This window comes from Melanerpes formicivorus, unplaced genomic scaffold (genome assembly GCF_026170545.1).
Source record: "Melanerpes formicivorus ecotype bairdi unplaced genomic scaffold, bMelFor1.0.p_v2 SCAF_5, whole genome shotgun sequence".
Taxonomy (NCBI): Eukaryota; Metazoa; Chordata; class Aves; order Piciformes; family Picidae; genus Melanerpes; species Melanerpes formicivorus.
Window position 1 is genome coordinate 4,717,724 of NW_027142357.1, and position 24,452 is coordinate 4,742,175.

General features: G+C 44.9%; 1 protein-coding gene across 3 annotated transcripts in view; it reads left to right on the forward strand.

Annotated features, from left to right (window-relative positions):
• MYO1B (myosin IB) overlaps positions 1-24,452 on the forward strand; it is a 142,943-nt gene that overhangs the window by 2,077 nt on the left and 116,414 nt on the right. For all 3 annotated transcript variants that reach the window (XM_068137930.1, XM_068137931.1, XM_068137932.1), the window contains exon 2: positions 19,078-19,218. In XM_068137930.1, the coding sequence (XP_067994031.1) occupies positions 19,084-19,218 (135 nt within the window). In that variant the 5' untranslated portion in view covers positions 19,078-19,083. The remainder of the gene's footprint in view (positions 1-19,077; positions 19,219-24,452) is intronic.

Below are 24,452 nucleotides of genomic sequence, written 5' to 3' on the forward strand. Positions count from 1 at the left end.
GGGAAGAGAAAATAAAAGTCTGGCAAATGAGAGGAGGAAGTGGGAAAGAAAAATTGGAAACATAAGCAAAGCCCTTACTTTTTCCCACTGTGCACTCTTAAACTGCTGGCAACGTATTCGAGATACTCTGCCTCATGGAAGTGTCGTGGACTTGCTTCACATGATCCTCTGAGCTCATCTTGTTCCTCTGAGCTCTGTGGGAACAGAAATTCCTCGTGTTGGAGTCTGATCTCATCTTCCTTCAGCAGCAGTAATCACAGTGGCTTGGGAATGGGAGACGAAGGTGAAGATAGTGTGAGTGGGATGGTTTGGAGAACAGCTTAGTGCTTGTGTAGGCCACTCTGGACACTTGTGTGTTTCCTCCTTTTGCTTGCCCTACGTAGTCAGAGCTGGAACTGCCAAAGTTAAACTACATGTGCCAAGCTTGCCTAGTGCAGCTCACGTGTAGACCATCCTGTAAACCTTACCTTCTGTTTCATTCATCCTTTTTTTTTTTTTTGGGCTAATGAAAGACAAACTGAAATGAATGGAAAATGGTGACTTGAGTGATTGCATGCGTCAAGCTTAGGGAATTTCCTGAAGTTGATTAAAGTCAAAAATAAAGACTTCCCCCTCCCAATAGTTATGTACTTGAGCCTTTTAAATTCTCAGAGCCTTCTAAGCAGCTTCTCCTGTTCCTTGGGGGACTACTGGCAAAAAATTTAGGAAGGCTGCCCTAGTGATGACCAGAGCCCTTGAGTCTGTAACCTGATCCACAGCTTTTTCTCTTCAACTGGGAAAGGAAGTAACAGTTCCTATTACACCCTTATGTAACCTCTCCATTCATATCCTTCAAAAAGAAGGAAACCAGAGCTTGATTTCTGATGTATAAACTAACATCAAGGCATGTTTTGTCATAAAGAAGCAGTGAAGAATAACATTGATTTTCTTTTGTGTTGCAGTTCCTAGAATGAAAAAAAGTACAGATTTTTCTTTGGGGATGATGGGATGATGGAAAGGGCTGCAACTCTTTGTCCTGTGCTGTGAAGTAGCTGTTAGAGAGGATGCTGGAACTGCAACAAGGGTCTTTTTGTGAATCTCTCCTGGTGGGCTTGAGACATTCACCCTCTACAGTTGTGTCCTAGTTTGGTTGTAGATTGTGAAAGCTTTTCTCTTTTGGTTTGTATGACTCCAGATTTTGGTGTCTGTTTTGTTTTGTTTTGTTTTCTCTTGGACTTAAGCCCCATCTTTGAGGAGAGTGGTGGGGAAAGGAGAAGGTGGGAGTCTCAAAACCCTTCCGTGTCCATTCACATTCATAAAAATATATGAAAGAAGTAAGATTCCCTCCCCCCCCCCCCCCCCCCCTTTGACTAGGAGAAGTACCTCTGCTCTTTAAGCAAATAAAAGAGGACCTTCTGTGACCCTCTCTGGGTTTTCTAGTTTCTATACCTCAGTAGGGACATTAACTCTTCTCACAGAATGTGTAGGGGTTGGAAGGCATCTTCAGAGATCATCTAGATCATCTAGACCAAAGCAGGATCACCTAGGGCAGGTCATACAGGAACCCATCGAGGCAGGTATTGCAAGTCTCCAGAGAAGGAGACTCCACAGCCTCTCTGGGCATCTTGTTCCAGTGTTCTGTCACCTTAATGGTAAAGAACTTTCTTCTCATGTTGAGGTGGAACCTGTGTCCCAGCTTATACCCATTCTTCCTTGTCCTGTCACTGGGCACCACTGAAAAGAGACGGGCATCTTCATCCTGACATTCACCCCTTTTTGCCTTTGGCCAAGCTGTTTTTTTGTCTCTCACCCAGTGGCCTCTTCTTTACTTATCTCTAATATGCATCCCCAATCCTCCAGAAGCTACTGATGTATCCGTGCTTGCTGCAATTGTATCCTGTAGCTGGGAGGCAGGTAACAGTGAAATTCCTGGCTTGATCCTCAGGGACCAGCCTGGCCTGTGACAGGAGCTTTATGGTACACACAGCCATTTCCAGTGACTCCTAGCATTTTGGGTCCTTTGCTGTGTTTTGAAGAAACTTGTTGTGAAACCAAGCAGGTTTATCTCACCTTTTGCTTCCCGTTCTTCCAAGTGGAGTCTTTGGAGTTGCTTGCAGACTTGGGTTTTTTAGACTATTAGTATCCTCCAGGTGCAGGGCTAGAACCATCTAGATTATCTTTTTCATGCAAGAGCTAGTGGCATAGCTTTTAGAGAAAACTGAGCAGTCAATCTTTCTGTCTCTCCCAGCTCCTTGTAACTGGGAAATTTTCCACTTGATATCAACAGGTAAATTTGTTCTTTTCTTGGTCTAGCAATGTGACTGTCGTGATGAAAGTCTTTCAGTGGGAAAGGCTGAAGTATCAAAACACAGCTTCAGAGATGAAGAGGAATTATCAAGCCCTCTCAGATGCAAACTGGTTGGGGAATCCCTCTATGAGGACAGTGTAGAAGGAATAAAGGGACTCTAGAGGCAGGATCAGCATCCTTTGTTTCCAGTGGAAAACACACACTGATGCTCCAGCCTTTGGGATGAAAGCAGTGAAGAGATGGTGTTTAGCCTAAGCAGCCAGATTGAACATTTCAGCAAACAGGCTGAAGGCCCCAGATAAGGAATCCTGATATCCAGAGTTCCAAGGACCAAGGGTGAGAAACATTTCCTGTCACAAAGATTTTTTCCATTGCAGGGATGGGGAGTAAGTGTATCTTGGGGTTGAGGGAATCGCCTTGTCCCCTGACTTTGTGCAGTGCTGCCTTGTAGTTGCTTTGGTGTGGGCACACTAAGAAGCTTGGCCTTGTTCTCCCACTTTTCTAGAAGCAGAAGCCCTTTTGAGGGTCTGAACCTTGCAGAAATCTTTATGCTGTTGGGCAAAAGGGCCATGAAAAGAAAAGATATCAGGAAGAAAGGCAGCATACAGGAAACAGAAAAAACAGGAGAGAATTATGAGTAGGTACTGAGTAACAGAAGTGTTGGTGGGTGCTGCTCTATCAGAATTAATTTTCTTGGTTTTCTAAATCAACATCCAAGATAAACTATTTTTTCCCTGCTGTCATCAGAAAGCAGTTTTTAAAAGCTGGTGACCGCAGCCTGGTCAGCACTGGTACAAATTTCCTGGGCCCACAAACATGTTCTGCATGCAAGCTCTCTTGCTTTTCACTCTCAGTTGCTTTTTTTTTTTCTGTAGTTGACCATAATTTCCATAGTTTCTGTGCTCAAAATTGATACTGGGAGTACTTTGAATTAGAAATAAAAATAATTCAACTGCAGGGTTTACTGCAATGGCAAGAAAACCAGGTACAGGGCAGCCACATCTGGAAATGTTTCTCCTCTTTTACATGTAGCACATGCAGTTCTTCAGGCCTGGGGCAGAGTGGCTGGAAAGCTGCCCAGTAGTGAAAGACCTTGGGGTGTTGGTTGACAGCCGGGTGACGATGAGCCAGCAGTGTGCTCAGGTGGGCCAAGAAGGCCAGCAGCATCCTGGCTTGGATCAGTAATAGTATGTCAAGCACAACCAGAGAAGTGATTGTTTCCCTCTACTTGACACTGGTGAGGCCACACTGGGTACTGTATCCAGTACACCCAGTTTTGGATTCAGTTCTGGGCTGCTCACTACAAGAAGGACATTGAGGTGCTGGAGTGTGTCCAGAGAAGGGCAACAAAGCTGGTAAAGGGCCTGAAGAACAGGTCTGGTGAGGAGAATCTGAGGGAACTAGGGCTGTTTACTCTGGAGAAGAGGAAGATGAAGGGAGACTTCATTGCTCTCTATAACTCAGAGAAGGTTAGAGCCCCATGGATGTTTGTCTCTTATCCTGTCACTTGTTAGTTGAGAGGAGAGGAGATGTCAAGTGAGGAAATGGCCTCAAGTTGCACCAGGGGAGGTTTAAGTTGGATATGAGAAGAAACAGCTTCACTGAAAGGGTTCTCAAACACTGGAGCAGGCTGCCCAAGGGGGTATTTGAATCCCCATCCCTAGAGGTGTTTCAAAGAGGCAGAGATGTGGTGCTGAGGGACATGGTTTAGCACCAGCCTTGGTAGAGTTAGAGAATGGTTGGACCCAATGATCTCAAAGGTCTTTTCCAATTGAAATGCTTCTATGATTCTGTGTATTTTCTTTATGGAGGTCTTTCTTCCTTGTATCCACCAGAGCATATTGGTGTATGAATATCTCTTCAGGTAATAAGGTTTTTTGCATAACAGAGTGTGTGTCTTCTCCTGATAATTGTGCTTTAATCTTTTCCACTGACGTTTGCAAATCTGCACCTCAGAAATGAAAGGAGGAAACCACTGCGTCATAAAGTGTTGAACTCTGTACCTGGGGAAAGCAGGAGCAAAGGAAGTTGCACTTACCCTCTGGATTTCAATGCCTTTGTGTTAAAACAATTTGTAGGATGGTTAAAGGAGTCCTTTTAGATCAAAGAGTCTTAAGGACTCTTTGGATGTCGCTGTAATGAGGAGTTGGTTGTGCTTTCAGTAGAGGTGTTGAAGGGCGTGAAGTTGGTATTGATTCTCTCCATTGTTCCTCTGAGGAAGAAAATAAACAGCTTAACAGAACAGCTCTGGTGACTGGCTTCGAGATGAAGAGGTGCCATTTCTTCTGGGACTCTGGGGACCGCTTAACTGTCCACCAAACATCTTTGCTAGAACTTCATGTTCCAGGGTGGAGACAAAAGCTTTTTTTTCTAGAGGAACTCATACTTATTGAATGTGAAAGAAGGAACATTTGGGATGTCTAACTTGGGCAGGAATACCAGCTGCTCTACCTTTTTTTCATCAGGAGAAGCTTGGAGAGAGGTCAGAAGGAAGATAGTAGAGGTTAAAAGGCAGCTTATTTTGGGGAGTAGTTAAAAAGTTAAACCTACAGCTAAACCTGTAACCTCTTGGCTACTGGAGTGTCTAGAGACCCTTCCTAGTTTTAATGTGTGAGTAGGTCTGTGACTGGTGGAGCTTAGTTGTGCAGGGTAAGCTTGGGAAGTGGTGATTCCAGATGAAACTCTAGAGAAGCAAAGCACAGTAGAGAGGATGAAAAGCAAAACAAATCCTGCTCTCTGAAGGAATATTCCTGGACGTGGTGAGAAAATACTGCTGCCATGATGCACTTGGAATCCTCTGTACAGTTTTGGTTAACCCTGCTCAGCAAACATGAGCTCAAATAGGAATGGGGACATGAAGAAGCTGTCAGGATGGTCAGGGGGATGGGGGAGCCACTGAAAGGAAAATGAGCAGTACAGGCTGTGTTCTGTTCAGAATGATGGTCATGGAGATGATCCCCTCTAAATGCTTTCCTGGGAGAGCAAAAGGATGTGGTTAGGTGTTGACCTTGCAGGGCTGGGTGAAAGGTTGGATTGGATGATCTTGAAGATCTCTTCCAACCAAATATATTCTGTGATTCTGTAATTTAGAAACAAAACCCCATTAGCATTACCAGAAGGAAGCAGAAATAGATATTAGCAGACTATGAAAAAAATTAGGCTAGAAATTAGGCTCACTGTAGGAGCTATTTCTCATGAACCATTAGAAGGCTGAAAAACCCACCTCTGGAGTAGCACAGTGTGGTAGTCATGACTGCGTGATACAGTGATTTTTTGGCACTAATTTTGAACATACAGAACAGGTAGAGCTCCTATTGCCATTGTTCAGTTCACAGACTGTATGGCTGCAGGAGTTAAAGGGGCTCTGGAGATTACCTTCAGTGATCAAAGGAGTGCAAGGCTGTGTTAAAACAAAGTTCACGCCAGAAGAAACCACGGAAAGTCTTCTGGCCAGCAAAGGTAGAGCTGGAGCAACTCACACCTCATAAGAGATTTCTGACATGGGAAGCTTGCCTGGATCTCATGTGAAAAGATAATTTTCTTTCCTAAAACTGCCAGATGGTAGCTCTCACAGAAAGGAAGTGAGGGAAGCCTCAGGACCTGTGGGTATACAATGAATTAGAGACCAGCTCTTTTTTCCTCTGTGGGGAGGAGATGATTTCTACTGATATTTTAGGAAGGTGTCCCTCTCTGAATCTGTGAAATGTTACATTTCATTTGGAAATGCCTTTGTTTATCATGCTAGATGTTAGTAAAAACATTGTCTGCTGGCTCCTAACTTCAAAGCCATCTGGACAAGAGTGGGAAAGGTCATGCTGAAATGCAGCTTCTTGAACTGCTCCCACTATTTAAGACAAATCTTAGAGAGAGATGCACAGAAATAGCAAACGATAACCTGATTTAAAAATTGAGGGCTTCTGCCCTGTGATTTCAGATATCCTACTGAAAATGACTGTTGAGAGTGAAAATGACAACACTCTAGATATAGCTCAATGCTTGAGACAAGAAAAGATGCCTACACAGTACAGTTAATTTATCTAAGCTTCCTCTGCCCATGAATAGGTGGTTTTATAACTTGGGTTTGGGCAGATGTTCATAGATTCATGGAATGTTTTGGGATAGAAGGGACCTTCAAGATCATCTAGTTCCAATCCCACTGCCGTGGGTAGGGACACCTTCCATCAGACCAAGATGCTCAAGGCCTCATCCAACCTGGCCTTGAACACCTCCAGGGAGGAGGCATCCACCACCTCCCTGGGCAACCTGTTCCAGTGTCTCACCACCCTCACTGTAAAGGATTTCTTCCTAATCTCTAGTCTAAATCTGCCCTCCTGAAGCTTCAATCCATTCCTCTTCATCCTATCACTTGCTGGCCTTTGGAAACAGACCCTCTGCAGCCTTCCTGTAGGTCTCCTTCAGGTACTGGAAGGCTGCTATTAGGTCTCCCTGGAGCTTTTTCCAGGCTGAACAACCCCAGCTCCCTGAGCCTGTCCTCATAGAAGAGCTTGCCTGCTCCTACAGTTGTGTGGAAAATCAGCCTGTCCCCTGCCTGGCCACCCTCTCAATTGAGGCCTGGACACTGTCCCGCAGCCACGATGGACAAGGACACCTGGGTCTGGGTGGGGACACCTGAAGCTGATGGCCCATAGCACGATCCACAGCACATAGAAAATGTTAGTGTAACCCAGATGTGCTCCTTGGAGGAGAGAATACACATGCATGGGGACTGCCCTGTGGGTAGCTCATGGTAGTGTCATGGTGTCTGCCAGATGCTCTAGGAGTTGCAGGTATGCTCAGTTATCATGGGTGGCTTGATGGAGGAGTAGATAGGGCCACTAACACCTCTTCTGGGATGTGGATTTCCTGAAGCTCCTGATTAGCTTTGTGTTTGCTCGTGCTCAGTTTTAAGTCTGGTTTACCAACTGCCCTGATGGCTTTCTGTGGTTGCTTTTCTTCCTGCTCCTGGCAGCTGAGTGAAGCTGTGGCATTACCTGTTCTGTTGTTTCATAGTCTGCATATCTTCAAGACTTATCACCCGCTGCTTACCAGGCAGGGCACACAAACACCGGAGGAGATTACTGTCTGCTCTGGTGTTTTAACCCTATAATATGAAGACATCTCTCTACTATGAGACAGATTTCTTCTGCCTAAATCAGGGAAGTACTGACTGGAGGGGAGCAAGTCTTGCTATCTGCTTGTGTGCTTGTTTATAGAATCATCAAATGGTTTGGAGTGTATGGGAACTCCAAAGGCCATGTAGTCCAACCCCCCTGCAATCAGCAGGGACATCCTCCACTAGATCAGGTTGCTCAGAGCCTTGTCAAGCCTGACCTTGAAGATCTCCAGGCATGGGGTCTCAACTACCTCCCTGAGCAACCTGTTTCAGTATTGCACTACCCTCATGACAGAGAACTAGTTCTTAACATCCAGTCTAAACCTGTTCTTCCCTAATTTCAAACCATTGCCCCTCATCCTATCACTTCAGGCCTTTGGAAACAGTTTCTCTTCAGCCTTCTTGTAGGGTTCCTTCAGGTACTGGAAGGCTGCTTGCTATTAGGTCTCCCTGACTCCTTCTCTTCTCCAGGCTGAAAAACCCCAGCTCCCTCAGGCTGTCCTTGTAGCAGAGGTGCTTCAGCCACTGATCATTTTTCTGATCATCCTCTGGACTCACTCCATCAGGTCCATATCCTTTCTGTGTTGAGGGCTCCAGAGCTGGACACAGGTCTCCAGGGGAGGTCTTACCAGAGCAGAGTAAAGTGGCAGAAAGCAGCATGAAGTGGCAGTGTGTGGAAGGGCAAGTGAAAATCGTATTACAGTAAAATATAAATGAATGATCCAAATTACAGTTGATCACTGGATCATCTCTGAAGGAGTTAAACCTCAGCTGAAATAAATGTTTTGACTTTGCAAGGGCTGGTTGGTTTCAAATAGTGTTTTGTGGGGATCTGCTACTGGGAGGATGTTCTAAACCTAGGTTCTGGTGCAGTAGTGAGCTGTTGGTGTGCAACATACAACAAACAAGAAGATCTCCCAAAACAAATAAGTGCTACCTTGGGGGTTTTGCCCCTGTTCTGCACCAGCTATGCAAACATGACCTTTGGATTGGGCAGGATCCCAAAAAATCAGCAGAAAGCTTTCAGCAGCAGCTTAAAAGATGAAGATAATCAGTTTAAAAGGGCATTCCCTGCTTAGTGGAGTTTGGACATTCAGTAGTAAAAGCTAATTTTTGCGGGTTTGGGATTTTCTTATTAAAAAATGAGGGTGTTTTCTTTGTGTTCAGGTTCTGTACTCACAGCTTTGCGTTGTCTGAAGAATGCTGTCAAGACTAACAGTTCTCGGCCTAAAGAAAAGAAGGCTCCAGGGTGACTTTATAGCAACCTTCCAATACCTGAAGGGAGCTAAAAGAAAGCTGGGCAGGGACTTTATGCAAGGGCTTGGAGTGATAGAATGGGAGGGAATGGATTGAAGCTTGAGGAGGGCAGATTAAGAGTGGAGATTAGGAAGAAATTCTTTACAGTGAGGGTGGTGAGAAACCAGAACAGGTTGTCTGGGGAGGTGGTAGATGCCTCCCTCCATGGAGGTGTTCACGGCCAGGCTGGATGAGCAATGTGGTTTAGTGGAAGGTGTCCCTGCCCATGGCATGGGGCTTGCAACTAGATGCTTTTGAAGGTCCCTGCCAACCTAAACCATTCTATGAATCTATGAAATGGTTTTGGTTGAGGGGTAGAAGGCAGCTAGACCTTGGAGAACTTGGAGTTTTGCAGTCACATTTTGCTCCTCTTGAAAAAGGTTCAAGAGAATCTTAGCAAAGTATGTGCCAAGAGGACACCCCCTTTATTCCTGAGTATTTTATTGTGTTTGTAGACGTGCACCTGGAGTGGTTATAAAACTCTGTGGTCAGGCAATGACTAAGAAAAGCCTAAATGTCAGAAACCACCATGGATCCTTTTTCTGCTGAAGTCAGTGGGACTTCAAGCAGAATTTTGGACTGCAAATAGCCTAATTAGTGAATACTTATTTCCAGATAGATTGAAAGAGCCCAAGGTGTTCTCCCCATTAAACAGAAGCAACTTGGAAAAAAATAATTAGCAGACTTCAGAATAACCATTTACAGAAAAGGCTACTCCACACCTATAATATTTGAGACTTGTCAATAGGATCATCTAGTTCCAAGCCCCCTGCCATGGGTATGAGGGACAACTACTAAACCAGGTTGCTCAAGGCCCCATCCAGTCTGTCTTTCAACACTTCCAACTTTGAAGCCTCTGCAACACCTCTGGTCAACCTGTTCCAGTGCCTCACCACACTCATGGGGAAGAATTTCTGCCTAATGGCTGATCTAAATTGAGCTCCTTCCAGTTTGAAGCCTTTCCCCCTTTCCCCATTGCTAATCCAAAATGTAAAAACACTTTTACAAGATAAAAATGGAGTACCAGACATATTTTGATCAGTTTAGCTGGTTTTAAAGGTGTCCTAGCAGTTGAAGGACCAAAAAGCTTTTCTCCAAGCTAGCATACTGTATGACTGACCTGGATGAGTTAAAGCACGGCTGCAGGTTGACTTGGGAAATAGGTCAACCCCTGAGTGCAGTTACTGGTGGCAGTTATTGTGTTGTGGTTACAAAATAATTATGAGAAGTAATTTGAGAACCTGTGCTACTGAGAATATAATGGAGAAACAGCAGAATAGATTCAGCCATGGTCTCTTATAATATCCATGGCAATGTGATTCAAACTAGTATGCAAGAGCAGCAGAGAGTAGCCGTAAGGGATTGCAGACACAGCCACCTATTCCTTCCCTCAGGCTCATGAATTTGTCTCATTGATGGAGTTGGTCCAGAGGAGGGCCATGAAAATGATCAGAAGGGGCTGGAGCACCTCTCCTCCAAGGACAGGCTGAAGGAGCTGGAATTGTCCAGCCTGGAGAAGGTGCCAGGGAGACTTAATAATGGTCATCCAGTACCTAAAGGGGGCTACAAGAAGGCTGCACAGGGACTGTTTCCAAAGGCCTGCAGTGATAGGAGGAGGGGCAATGGTTTGAAATTAGAGACGAGCAGATTTAGATTGGATGCTAGGAACAAGTTCTTTACCGTGAGGATGGTCAAACACTGCAACAGGTTGCCCAGGGAGGTGGTTGAGGCCCCATCCCTGGAGATCTTCTTCCACCAAGCTCTGTGCAACCTGCTCTAGTGAAGGATGGCCCTGCTGACTGCAGTGTGGTTGGACTAGATGACCTTTGGAGCTCCCTTCCAACCCAACCCATTGTATGATTCTATAAGCTGTGTCTTCTGGGTCAGGTTATTTTGGCTTTGTGGCAAGGCACTGTGCACCTTTTACAAGAGTGTGGTGCGTAGTCTGGTGACAAAGGGTGTGAACAGAGACACACAAGAGGCATGTCTCACTTTTGGGGGCTTGATTACAACTAATTACTGCTTAGCATAGATTGTAACCAAGCTGATGTAAAATGAAAACATACCACTACCCCCTCAACAAACATCAAAGCCGTCCAGCAACAGCAAGCAAAGCTCTCCCTTCTGCATTTATAAAGGACCTGAGTCCTGTTAATGAAGCAAGTTCCCGATGCTGTTTGTGCCAGGAGGAGGTAGTGTCCCAGTGACCATTTTGTACACTTCTCATGTGCGCCGATTAATACTGCGCTGGCAGACTTACTGACCTGCAGCTGTTGTTAAACTACTAAAAGATGATATTTCACATGATTGTAGCTGTTTGTTCAGCAGGACTTTGAGTGGCCTTTCTTTCTTGAGAATTGCCCAATCTTCAGCTACAAGCGTGGCGTTTGGTGGCAGGAGCCAGCAGAGCTTTCGTTCCTCCTATGGAATTCTGCTGGACAAATCTGTCATCTCAATTGCAGTCTCTGGCATGCAACTCTGCCCTAATCTGATCTTGCTAAAGAGCTGTTCCCATTTAGCTGATGCTGAATGCAAACATTCCTGCCGTCCTAGCACAAATACACACCACATTTTACTTTTGCAATTTACCAGGGCTGCTTGTTGTTAGCTACCCAAGGGATCTGGCATACAGGTGTAACCTTCAGTGCCTGCAGAAAATAAAGTTGCACCAACCGATAGCTCTTGCTTGGTGGGTGAGATGTGAGACACATTAGCTCGTTCAAAAGCCCCAAATGAAAAAAATATTTCAGTTTGAAAAACACAGATGTGGTCAGGAGGACTGTGGAAGGAAAAGGAATTTGGAAGACGTTCATATAGTATCCCCCGATTCAGGGGGGCATATGTGTGACGAATGAGGCATGAACCCTGTTATTATTCCACAACAGAATTCCTGAAATGCAGAGAGTAGAGAATCTCAGAAGTCCTTTATTACAGTATTGCAGAATCTCCAGCATTACAGAGTCTTAGAGTGTCTTTAACAGAAGGAGTCCCAGAAGCCCTTGACAGAAGAAGTTGTAGTCCTTGACATAATCCCTACCTCTCAGTCTTGCTCTTTTGCTGGAAGCAGCTGTTTAAATACCCTTTCTTACCTGTCATTTAACCACTAGAACCCAGCCCTGAATATGAGCTAAAAAGTATTCCTCTGTTGTAGATACCAGCATGTCGGAGGGCTGTCTTCTGCAGGATGTTTTCTTTTGGCACGCTTGGAATGTTGTTGTTTTGTTCTTTGCAGTGTGCAATTGGTCAGCTAGAGAATCATACCCTCTGTACACATCCCAGCAGCTGCCACAATTCAGGCATTGGCCAAACCAAAGGGAATCATAGAATGGATTGGGTTGGAAAGAACTTTAAGGATTAAATAGTTCCAACCCTCTTGCTATGGGCAGGGACACCTTCCACTAGACCAGGTTTCTCAAGCCTCATACAACCTGGTCTTGAACACCTCCAGGGAGGGGGCATCCACCTCCCTGGGCAACCTGTTCCCATTACAGATGCACTGATTGCATTGGATTTGAAGGGAGCCTCAAAGGTCATCTTGTCCCAACCTCCTGCAGTCTGCAGGGACACCTCTGACTACATCAGGATTCCCAGGGCCACATCAAGTCTGATCTTGAATGTCGACAGGGTATCAACCACGTCCCTGGGCAGCCCGTTCCAGTATTTCACCACTCTTGTTGTAAAGAACTTCCTCCTTATGTCCAGCCCAGATCTGCCCTGCTCCAGTTTCAAACCATTGTCCCATGTCCTACTACTACAAGCCTTTCTACACATTCCTTGCCTAGCCTTCCAGTAGGTTCCCTTCAGATATTGAAATGTAGCTTTAAAGGCTCCCTGGAGCCTTCTATTCTCCAGGCTGACTCTTTAGCCTGTCTTCATAGGAGAGATGCTCCAACCCTCTGATCATCTCGGTGGCTCTCCTCTGGACCCAGTCCCTGTGTCTCTTGTGCTGGGGGCAACAATAGCTTATTCAAAAGCCCCAAATGAGGAAATTTTTCAGATTGAAAAACACTGACTCAGTGGGACTGTGGAAGGAAAAGGAATTCAGAAGATGTTCAGATGGCCAAACTAAAAGAAAAGTAACATGGAGTGTTAGAGGAAGCACTTTAGTTCTTTGAAGAGTGCTCATACTGCTGTTGTGGTCTCTATTAACATTCCTGCTGCAATCTGTCTGTCAGAATTCTCAACTCCCTGGTCCTGCAGGAAGGAATGATGGACTGCAACACTGTGCTGTTTCTGCATGCTCTTTTCTTTCTGCATGTTGATGGTGACAGAGCAACACCTGTGGCAGTCACCGCTGGGCAGAAGAAGGATGCAGGTGTTTCTAGCAGACAGCAGCCGGGCAGCGGATAGGAAATGCTGGCACACTGCTCCCCCAGAGCATCCAGAGACTGGAAGAATGAGAGGATCTGGAGGGAAAGGAAGGGTTTTCTTTGAATAATGCCAACTTTTATTTCATACATGCTGATGTCAGGAAATCCAATTTTCAATGAAATGGTCCCTGTAATAGTTCAGCTGCAGAGTCTGCCTCAGGTTACCTGCTGAACCAACACAAGGTTTACTTAACTCACAAACGCTGCTGTTTTGCAAAACAAATCTAATTCTGTGTCAAGTTTTGGAGAAAGACCTGGGGATGTTGGTTGATAGCCATCTGAACATGAGCAACAGTGTGCTCAGGTGGCCAAGAAAGCCAACAGCATCCTGGTCTGGATCAGCAGTAGTGTGCCCAACAGGAGCAAGGAAGTGATCATGCCCCTGTACTCAGCACTGGTGAGGCCACATCATGAATACTATGTTCAGTTTTGGGACCCTCACTGCAAGGAGGACATTGAGGTGCTGGAGTGTGTCCAGACAAGGGCAATGAAGCTGGTGAAGGGTCTGGAGAACAGATCTTATAAGGAGCAGCTGAGGGAACTGGGGTTGTTCAGCCTGGAAAGAAGGAGGCTGAGAGGAGACCTTCTGGCTCTCTACAGCTCCCTGAAAGGATGCTGGAGCCAGGTGAATGTTGGTCTCCCTAGTAACAAGTGATAGGATGAGAGGAAATGGACCCAGGTTACACCAGGGGACGTTTAAGTTGGACATTAGAGGAAACTTCTTCACTGAAAGGGTTGTCAAGCCCTGGAAAAGGCTGCACAGAGAAGTGATTGAATACCCATCCCTGGAGGTGTTTCAAAGAGGCAGAGATGTGGTGATGAGGGACATGATTTAACACCAGACTTGGCAGAGTTAGATGATGATTGGGCTGATGATCTTGGAGGTCCTTTGCAATCAAAACAGTTCTGTGATTCTAAGCTATTTCCAAGGAACTCGAACCTTTGAGCATCAGCCCCAAGCCAGTGCCATTTAGGGATTGCTGGGCAGCAGAACAGGATGGATTTAAACCCTGCCTCCTGCTAATTTGGTGCTTGCACGTGTCATGAGCAGTATGAGGTGACTGTAGTGCCTGTTGGGTTTGGATTGTTCACATAATTACATTGTGTCCCAGCTGCTTTTTGCAGCGGTGGCCTGTCAGTGTCTCTCTGTGTGGTCTGATTGCTCCCTGACAGAGAAAAAAGGGAATGAGTAGGTAAGTGTAATTGCAGCCTGCCAGGGGCTCAGGATCAGGCAGAGAATGTGGAATTGGTTTGAGCTGTGGTACTGAATTACTGATGCACATTGTCACTGTTAACTCGGTGACCTTACAGCAGCTTTCCAGTACCTGAAGGGGGCCTACAAGAAAGCCACTAAGGGACTTTTACAAGGGCTTGTAGTGATGGGACGAGGGGCTTGAGGAGGGAGGATTTAGACTGAATATTTGGAAGAAATTCTTTACAGTGAAGGTGGTGAGACACTGGAACAGGTTGCCCAGGGAGGTTGTGGAATCCCACTCCTTGGAGGTGTTCAAGGCCAGGTTGGATGGGCACTTAAGCAACCTGGTCTAGTGGAAGATGTCCCTCCCCATGACAAGGGGGATTGCAACTAGATGCTTTTTAAGGTCCCTTCCAACTTAAACCATTTTATGAATCTATGAATCTATTCTTTTGTACAGCTGTTTGGTTGTAGTGAAACCAAAGGTTTGCTTTGGTTTTGGTAATCAGAGCCTGCAGCCTCTGTGAGTGTATCTAGTGTGTCAGTTCTCTGGTGAGCAAATTGCCTTTTGGCTGCTATGCAATGAAAGAAGGAAAACAATCCACGTCTGCAGCCAGGGATCATTCCAAAACATGTGCTAAGGAGGGCACATCTGTAGGAAGCTGCTGACAATTGTTGCTGTTCTACTGTAAAAAAACTCTGGATGATTCTGTAATGTGGCAAGAACAGGGCATTGCTTCATTTCCTTCTTAGGGATTGTGTGAAATTAATTGGATGAGGCTTTGGGGGGTTTACCTATTCTTTGCAGCATCTTCTATTTATAGTTTTCATTAGCTCTTGTTTCAGGTTGGCTGATGATAAGACTACTGTGAATAGTGACATTTCTAATTTGCCATCCTTGCAGCCAAGAGGGACAAGAAGGTTTTGGATCCCAGGCATTGCAAATAGATACAACAATTGTAAAAGGCTACCTGTAAGGTGGGAGTGTGTGGATAAAAGCATCTCAAATACCTTGACTACTGGGTTCAGTTTTGGGCCCCTCACTACAAGGACATTGAGGTGCTGGAATGTGTCCAGAGAATGGCATCGAAGCTGTGGAAGGGTCTGGAGGATAGGTCTGGTGCGGAGTGGCAGAGGGAATTGGGCTTGATGAGTCTGAAGAAGAGGAGGCTGAGGGGAGAGCTCATTGCTCTCTACAACTCCCTGAAAGGAGGTTGGAGTGAGGTGGGGGTCAGACTCTTCTCCCTACTGTCACGTGATAGAATGAGAGGAAATGGCCTGAAATTGTGCCAGGGTAGGTTTAGGTTGGACATTAGGAACAATTCCTTCAGGGAAAGAGTGGTCAGGCATTGGAACAGGCTGCCCAGGGAGGTGGTGGAGTCACCATTCCTGGAGGTGTTCAAGAAACATGTGGACATTGCACTTGGGGATGTGGTTTAGTGGCCATAATGGTGTTAGGTTGAAGGTTGGACTTGATGATCTTAAAGATCTCTTCCCACTGAAACAATTCTGATTTTATGATCCTACAAGCATGTTCTCCAACATAAATCAAGCTTTGAAGGGTTACTGAATAATCTTCTGTATTTTTCTGAGAATGGAAATGTGTTAAGTGGTGTCACTTCCTAAGTGTGAGACCAAAGTAAGGAAGAACAGTTTAACAATCTAGAGAGAAGGGAGGTGTTTTACAATGCTGTTGATGTTTGCTTTAGGTGTAAGAGGGGTAAATTTGGAGCAAGACTCAAGTGGTAAGTAGGTGTGGGAGAGCTCAGGGAATTTTTGAGGAAGAATCTGGAATAGGTTGCCCAGGGAGGTTGTGAATGTCCCTTCTATGGACGTGTTGAAGGCCAGGTTAGGTGGGGCCTTGAGCAACCTGGTCTAGTGGAAGGCAGGGGGGTTGAACCTAGGTGGCCTTTAAGGTTCCTTCCAGCCCAAACCATTCTGTGATTCTATGAATCTATGTAGTGTCTTTGTGCACCTCTTCTCCAAAGTGTGCCTTGGGAATACATAAACCTTCTTGATGGGATTGGCTGCTTTTGGTCTTGAAATTCCCAAGCTGTGATGCATGAAGTGTGGTAGGTGGCATGTCAGTCACAACGGTACATGAGGTATACTACTTAGAACTTAAATTTTAGGTCGAAATTGCCCATATTAGGATTTTTATGTTAGCTTTTATTTTTTTCCCCCCTTTGGCTACATACCCAGTATTTAATAAGTTCCATACTTAAGAAGGACCTTTTTTTTCCTTTTCCAGTCTTCAAAAATGATTTGAGTATTATTTGATTCATGGGAAGTAATTAGGTCATTGAAGCAAGACTGGTAGTTGAAAGTGTTTGCCTTAATGGGTTGCAGAAGTTGTAGTGACACCTCTGAAAAGATTTTGGGAGTGTTTAAAATGTTTTGGGAAGTTCAGGAAGGTGAACTCTCAAGAGTAAAAGCATCTTTCTCTATGAAAATATTTGTCCAGTAGTTTTGTTTAAAATAAATGCTCTGCTGTTTGTTTAGCAGAGTTGACTCAGCTTTGGTTGGTTACCATAGTTCAGTGCTGGTTTTGCATTTCCATGTGAATTTCTCCTCATTCCCAGGCTTGGTTCAGGTTTAGGGGCTCTTGTTGTGCCACTTCCATTAGCTGCCTGCAGAACTGCGCTTCTCTTCGTTGAATTTGGAAGAGCATCAAACACAACTTAAGTCTGGATCTAATATCCCTCAGATGTCACTCAGGGCTCAAACAGAAAAAATCAAATAGCATGTAGTAGCACAGTGGCTGTGATCAGAATCAAGAGATGAAAGGCTTTGCTTGTTTTAAATCAGTTATCTGATGGGTGGCAAGTTAACTCTGAGCATATAAGGTAGTAGCTGCTCAAAGGCATTTTGGAAAGCAAGAACAAATATTTAGAATTAAAATATGCTGCAATAACAGCAGGAGCGAGGATGGCTTGGTAGCAGTTCACAGCTGAGAGGTTACAGCTGGCTGGTGTTCAGCTGTTGGTTTGTGTAGCTGTGCAGAAGAATCATAGAACTGTAAAGGTTGGAAAAGACCTCAAAGATCATCGAGTCCAGCTGTTAACATGGCACTGCCAAATCCCCACTAAACCATGTCCCTAAGCATCACATCTACAAAGGTTTTGAATGCTTCCAGGGATGGTGATTCCACAGCTGCCCTGGGCAGCCTGTTCCAATGCTTGACCACTCCTTCAGTGAAGAAAGTTTTCCTAATGTCCAACCTAAACGTCCCCTGAGGAACTTTTCCTCTCAGCATGTCTCTTGTTACCTGGGAGAAGACACTGACCCCCACCTCACTGCAGCCTCCTTTCAGAGAGTTGTAGAGAGTGAGGTCTCCCCTCAACCTCCTTTGCCCTTGTCTGGACACACTCCAGCACCTCAATGTCCTCCTTGCAGTGAGGGTCCCAAAACTGAACATAGTATTCACGATGTGGCCTCACCAGTGCTGAGTACAGGGGCATGATCTCTTCCCTGCTCCTTCTGGGCACACTATTGCTAATCCAGACCAGGATGCTGTTGGCCTTTGTGGCCACCTGAGCACATTGCTGACCCATATTCAGCCAACTGTTGACCAGCAGCCTCAGGTCCTTTCCTACTAGGAAGTTCGCCAGCCACTCTTCCCCAGGCCTGTAGCTTTTCATAGGGTTGTTGTGCCCAAACCCAGTAGCTGATTCTAGGTTTCCATGTTTGCTGGCCACCCCTGCTAATATGCTCCTTTTCCAGACTCATCACAAAAGCAGAAAGCCTGGAGTTCTTGAGGAGCTTGGTTAATCTTCCCTAGTATTTGCATTGAAAAGACAAAAAGGCTGGGAGGATCAAATAGGTGTCAGGTCTTGGCCTGACCTTGACTTCTTTGTCTGAATTGCTTCCTTTATCAGACTTAGTTATTTAGCTTGATCCTGGTTCTCTATTTAAGCCCAACTTCTGTCTTTTGTCACTCCAGCTATATAGATGCACTTGTCAGCTGGATTGCTGCTGATCAGCAAATATGCTCCCTTCAGCGATAAAGTTACCATAAAAGCCCTAACTTCGTTGGGTCTGGTTAGGAAATGAAGTCGCTTGGTAGGCTCATGTTACAATGAGGAGTTCTGTACTGGAATACAGGAACTCTGGAGTACAGGCTTCATGAATTGAGATAAACTAGCTTGGGTTTTGTCTTTGAGTGGGTTTCACTTAGCGGTTTCCATTTAGAGGTTGGTGAAATTAGAGGAGTGCAAGTAAGGGTGAGAAAGACATTCAGAATAGGATTTTGATAAATTTAAACCCTAATTTGATACACTAGAGATGTTGGTGAAGCTTTTGCTAATACTTGGCTTTGTATAGCCTTGAACATTGTGTTGAAATCACCCAAAAACTCTGGATGCGGTGCCCACTGGAATCCTCATTACTGTTTCTGGCAGTTTCATATTTCATAGATTCATAGAATGGCTTAGGTTGGAAGGGACCTTAAAGATCATCTAGTTCCAATCCCCCCTGCCATGGGCAGGGACACCTTCCACTAGATCAGGTTGCTCAAGGCCTCATCCAACCTGGCCTTGAACACCTCCAGGAAGGGGGCATTTAATATGTTGCAGGACCAGAAGGCATCATTGGCTGTTAGAGGTTAATTTTTTGGAATTGCGTGGACTACCTGGCTAGATAAAACAATGCTGAGAAAGTTCCTTGGAAAAAAGAAAAATAAAGCAATGTCAGTCGAGTTTTTAACTTGTATTCCTTACATAGCGTTACTGGAAAATGCCTATGAATAATTGGAATGCTGTTGATCTAACTTCACACTCTTTTCTTTTATATTCTTTCTTTCTCTCTTTCTTTGCAGGAGAAAATGGCCAAAATGGAGGTCAAGACATCTCTTTTAGATGACATGATTGGGGTGGGAGATATGGTCCTTTTGGAGCCACTTGATGAAGATTCATTCATCGATAACCTGAAAAAGCGCTTCGATCACAACGAAGTATATGTGAGTACAAGTTAACAAATAGCCTCAGCCTGGGAGGAGCTCCATTGTCATTCTTAAAATCTGTGTTTGTTTCTAAGGTCACACACACACACTGAATGTCTGAACACAACCTATTGTAGCAGGGATATTTTAAACCTTATTTGTGCTGTAGCCTTTCCTGTACTGCATTGTTTGCATTTGTTCACTTCCATCTGGGATATTTTTCCTTTTCCCCTGCTTCACAGTGTGATCAACCTCTGATTTTCATAACAAAACCCCAGTTCCAGCACTGATGATGATGGTAACTTTGATACTCCTGTTGTCAGAGGACATTGCAGTTATAAATAATTCACTTAAAGGCAAGGCACTTCCAGGATATTAGAGCAGGTTGATGATAGTTAACTGAATATGAGTCAGCAGTATGCCCAGGTGGCCAAGAAAGCAGGAACAGGAAGGTGATCCTTCCCTTGTACTCAGCACTGGTAAAGCTACACTTCAAGTGTTAAGCTCTGGACCCCTCACTACAGGAAGGACATTGAGGTGCTGGAACATGTCCAGAGAAGGGCAATGAGGCTGGCGAAGGGCCTGGGCCACCTGGCCTATGATGAACATCTGAGGGAGCTGGGGTTGTTCTGGGGAAGAGGAGGCTGAGAGGAGACCTCATCACTCTCAACAACTACCTGAAGGGAGATTGGAGTGAGGAGGGGGCAGCCTCTTCTCCTTGGTGGCAAGCAACAGGACTAGAGGAAATGGTTTTAAGCTGTGCCAAGGGAGATTTAGACTGGATGCTAGGAAATATTTCTTCACTGAAAAGGTTCTCAAATACTGGAATGGTCTGCCCAGGGCAATGGTAGAGTCACCATCCCAGGAAGTGTTCAAGCACTGTGTGGACTTGGTACTTAGGGGTATGGTTTAGTGTTGACCCTTCAGTGCTGGGTCGAGTGTTGGACTGGATGATCTTTGAGGTTTCTTACAACTGTATGTATTCTGTGATATAGAAACAGTACATGCTTGGAGTATGCTAGGGCTGGCTTAAGTGTTGCCTGCTAGGTTTGAATTTAAAAAAAAAGAAAAAAGAAAAGTTCTGGTTTTTAGAATGGTTGAGGTTAAACTGGAAACTTTGAGCTTGGATATATGTGGAAGTAATCAAAATCTTCAGGCATGTTAATTTCTGAGTGATGATAGATAAGAGAGATGTTATGAACTGGCAGTTGAAATGCAGGTGGGGAATGAAGAGGCAGGTTGTGATTCCAGTTAAGCCTTTATTTTCTCCTTCATGTTTTTTTCCCTTTTTGTTAAAATGTGCACCACATGGTGTCTGTTGCACTGCTCAGGCTGTTGGACTGTAATGGTTTGTAGGGACAATCCAAGACTGCTGCTGAAAGCGGTTGGCTGCGTCAAAAGCAGCATGATCATCAGGTTGAAAGAGGTGATTTTGCCATTCTGCTCCGGTGAGACCTCACCTGGAGCATTGCATGCTGCTCTTGGACCACCAACACAAGAGAGACATGGACCTGCTGGAGCAAATCCACAGGAGGGCCACAAAGATGATCAGGTAGCTGGGGATACCTCTCCTATGAAGACAGCCTGAAAGAGTTGGGGCTGTTCAGCCTGGAGAACAGAAGGCTCTGGGAAGACCTTAGAGCTGCATTTCAATATCTGAAGGGGACTTACAGGAAGGCTGGGGGGCACTGTTCAGAAAGGCTTGGAGTGATAGGACGAGGGGCAATGGTTTGAAACTGGATCAAGGCAGATTTTGGTTGAACATAATGAAGAAGTTCTTTACAATGAGAGTGGTGAAATACTGGAGCAGGCCAGGGGTGTAATTGAGGCCCATCCCTGAAGACATTCAAGATTAGACTCTCTGTGGCCCTGGGCAGCCTGATGTAGTTGGAGGTGTCCTCCCAGACTGCAGGGGGTTGGGACAAGGTGACCTTCGAGGGTGCCTTCCAACCCAATGCAATCTGTGGATCTATGTAAAGATGAGTCTGGTAGGAGTAAAGTTGAAATGTTTACACCAAGGCTATGATCTGCAAGCAACTGTATCTGTAAATTGGTACAGTAAAACAGATGTGTTTGCCCTTAATTATAACTTAGCACTCATCCCTCCTTAATTTTTAGTATGACTATCGTTTTCCTCCTTGCTAAGCGTTTGAACCTTCATGGTTTTATACATTTTTCTTTCTATCCTTCTCTGGAGAGATTCCAAACCTGTCTGGACATTGTGATCCTGTGCAAGCCACTGTGGGTGACCCTGCTTCAGCAGGAGGGTTGGACTAGATGATCTCCAGAGGTCCTTCCAACCACACCATGCTGGGATTCTGTGAGTTCTGCTGTCATGTAAGTTTCATGCCACTGTTGCATATTTTACAGAATCACAGAATCAACCAGGTTGGAAAAGACCTCAGAGATCATCAAATTCAACCTATTACCTAATACCTAAACACCTCATGACAACTAAACCATGGCTCCAAGTGCCACGTCCAGTCCTTTTTTGAACACCTCCAGGGACGTTGACCCCACCACCTCCCTGGGCAGCACATTCCAGTGGCCAATTACTCTTTCTGTGAGGAACTTTCTCCTCACCTCGAGCCTAAAACATCTAAAAAATGTTTAGAAACATTTTAAAGCAGAAACAGTTGGAATGGTGCTCACAGTAACAACCTCCTTAATTTTCAAGTGCAAACTCTTCTCTCTTCTTACCACCCACTCTTACCTCCCCAGGCTTCACTCACAAAAACTACACTTTGCATTTCTAGATGATCACGATGCAGCCTTTGTTACTTGTGGAAATTGTTTGTTTTACCACATAAACCCCTGCATCCTGTCCTAGGTACACCAAATTGGAGTATTAGAGAGCTGCTGGTGGTGCTTAACAAATATTGCAGATCTCTTCAGCACTAATAAGCTATGTACTCAAGCTGACCTCTTGGAATCCTTTCAGAGGGCAGTAGGAATGGATATGTCCATTCAGTGTTGAGAAGGTGGACATGAGCCAACATTGTGTGCTTGCAGCCCAGCAGGTAAATTGCATCCTGGGCTGCATCAAAAGCAATATGGCCAGCAGGTTGAGAGAGGTGATTCTGACACTCTGCTCTGGTGAGACTTCATCAGTAATACTGTGTCCAGTTCTGGAGCCCTCCACACAGGAGGGACATGGACTTGACAGAGCAAGTCCAGAGGAGGGTCATGAAGATGATCAGGGTTTTGGAACAACTCTCCTACCAGGACAGGCTGAGGGAGCTGGGGTTGTTCAGCCTGGAGAAGAGAAGGCTCCAGGGAGACCTAATAGCAGCCTTCCAATACCTGAAGGGGGCCTGCAAGAAGGCTGCAGAGGGACTGTTTACAAAGGCCTGCAGTGATAGGACCAGGGGCAATTGTTTGAAATTAGAGAAGAGCAGATTTAGGTTGGATGTTAGGAACAAGTCCTTTACCATGAGGGTGGTAGAACACAGGAATAAATTGCCTGGGGAGGTAGCTGGGGCCCCATCCTGGAGATATTCAAGGTCAGGCTCAACAAGGCTCTGAGCAACCTGATGTTCCTGCTCACTGCAGCAGTGTTGGATTAGATGACCTTTGGAGGTCCCTTCCAACCCTAACCATTCTCTGATTCTATGGCTGTAGAGTTAAATTCAACCCTCATGTAAGTGTTCTGTTGTAGGAATTACCAGAAGTTGTGTCCAAGTTTAAAAAACACTAAGTCAAACTGAAGCTGTATGAACAGAGTGAAGTGTTTCTACAGCAGTAAACCAGGGCTGACTCAGCATCAGTTTCTAAGCAGTTTCCTGTAGAGTGAAGGCTGTATCTGGGCTGCATATGTTAGTTTTCAAATGGAATTGCAGTTATAACCCTCAGAAGGTTTTTTTGTGAGGTATGAGGCCATGGGTAGCTTTGAAGATGCTGTAAAGTCAACCATATGTTGCATAATTGTGTTTAATAGTCATGAGAGGTCTATGAGTGGGCTGCAAGCAGGATGGGGTCAATCTTTTTTGGCAAGGCCTGTTGTGCCAGGATGAAGGGTGATGGTTTTAAACTAAATGAGGGAGTTCTAAACTAGATAATAGGGAAAAAAATGAATTTTTTCAATGAGGGTGATGAAATATTGGAACAGGTTGCCCAGTGAAGTGCTAGATGATCCATCCCTGAAAACATGTTCAGGTCTGGTTTGATAGGGCTCTGAGCAACCTGATCTTGTTGAAGATGTCCCTGCTTTTTGCAGAGGGCTTGGGCTAGACCAAACCATTTCACTAGTTTATGAAATGTGAGAATCAGATCATGCCATCAGTGAGCAGTGCCCAATCTCTCCCTGTGGCCAGAAATAATGAGATAAATGGACTCATTCCACTGGGAAAGAATAGAAGTTTTGTCTTTTCTAGTCTCTTTCACAGTCATTATGTTTAATGCTGAATGTTTGCTGTTCCCAGTCTTAGCTCCATTTACCCCTTTGAAATCTTTGATCTTCTCCATAAGAGCTCCCCTTGCAAGAGCATTCAGATCTGGATCCCTGAATGATCCTCTTGTACCGTCCTGGCTATGGTCACTGTAAGCCCTTCAAGAAAATTAGCTCTAAGTTTCATGCCATAGTGCAAAACAGGGCAATAAGTGTACTCCTTCTAACAGAGCACAGACTAGAGTTTGATTACCTGTTGTTCAGTTTTATGTGTATTTGATGGAAAGTTTAATGGCCTTGGGTGTTAGATTGCATACCAGAGTGCAAAGCTGGAGGCTGTGCCTATAAAAACAAGCGTGAAGGCTGGTGGAGCTGGAGTTAGGCCAAATATTCTCCTAAAGGCCATCAGATTCTGCAGTAATCTCATGTTGAGTGGCTTTTGGGGGGGAAGGGCTCAGTGGGTAGCATGCATGTGTTAATTGGAAATGGGAATCTTGGAGTTTAGTCATGTCTGGAAACGTCTGGGCTATGTCTGCCCAAGAAAGGTCTCATTAGAAAGCTGTAATTGTTTTATTGTGTTCTTCTCATAGCTTTGAACCTTTCCATTGATAATGTTTGCATCAATTCTCTGCTGAAGCTCTTTTCTCTAAATACGAGAAACAAAAGCCTACAGGAGTTTTTCTTTAACTTCACAGAGTAAAATGTGGCTCATGGGCAACATAGTGAGTAGAAAAAAAACCAAACAACAAACCCATGGTGTTGGTTATTTGAAGGTTCCAGGGAGCAGTTTGTGTGGTTAAAATGTGTGACCCAGAGACCACATGGACAACTTCAAATGCATTCATTAAATTTAGTTTGTGTGTGA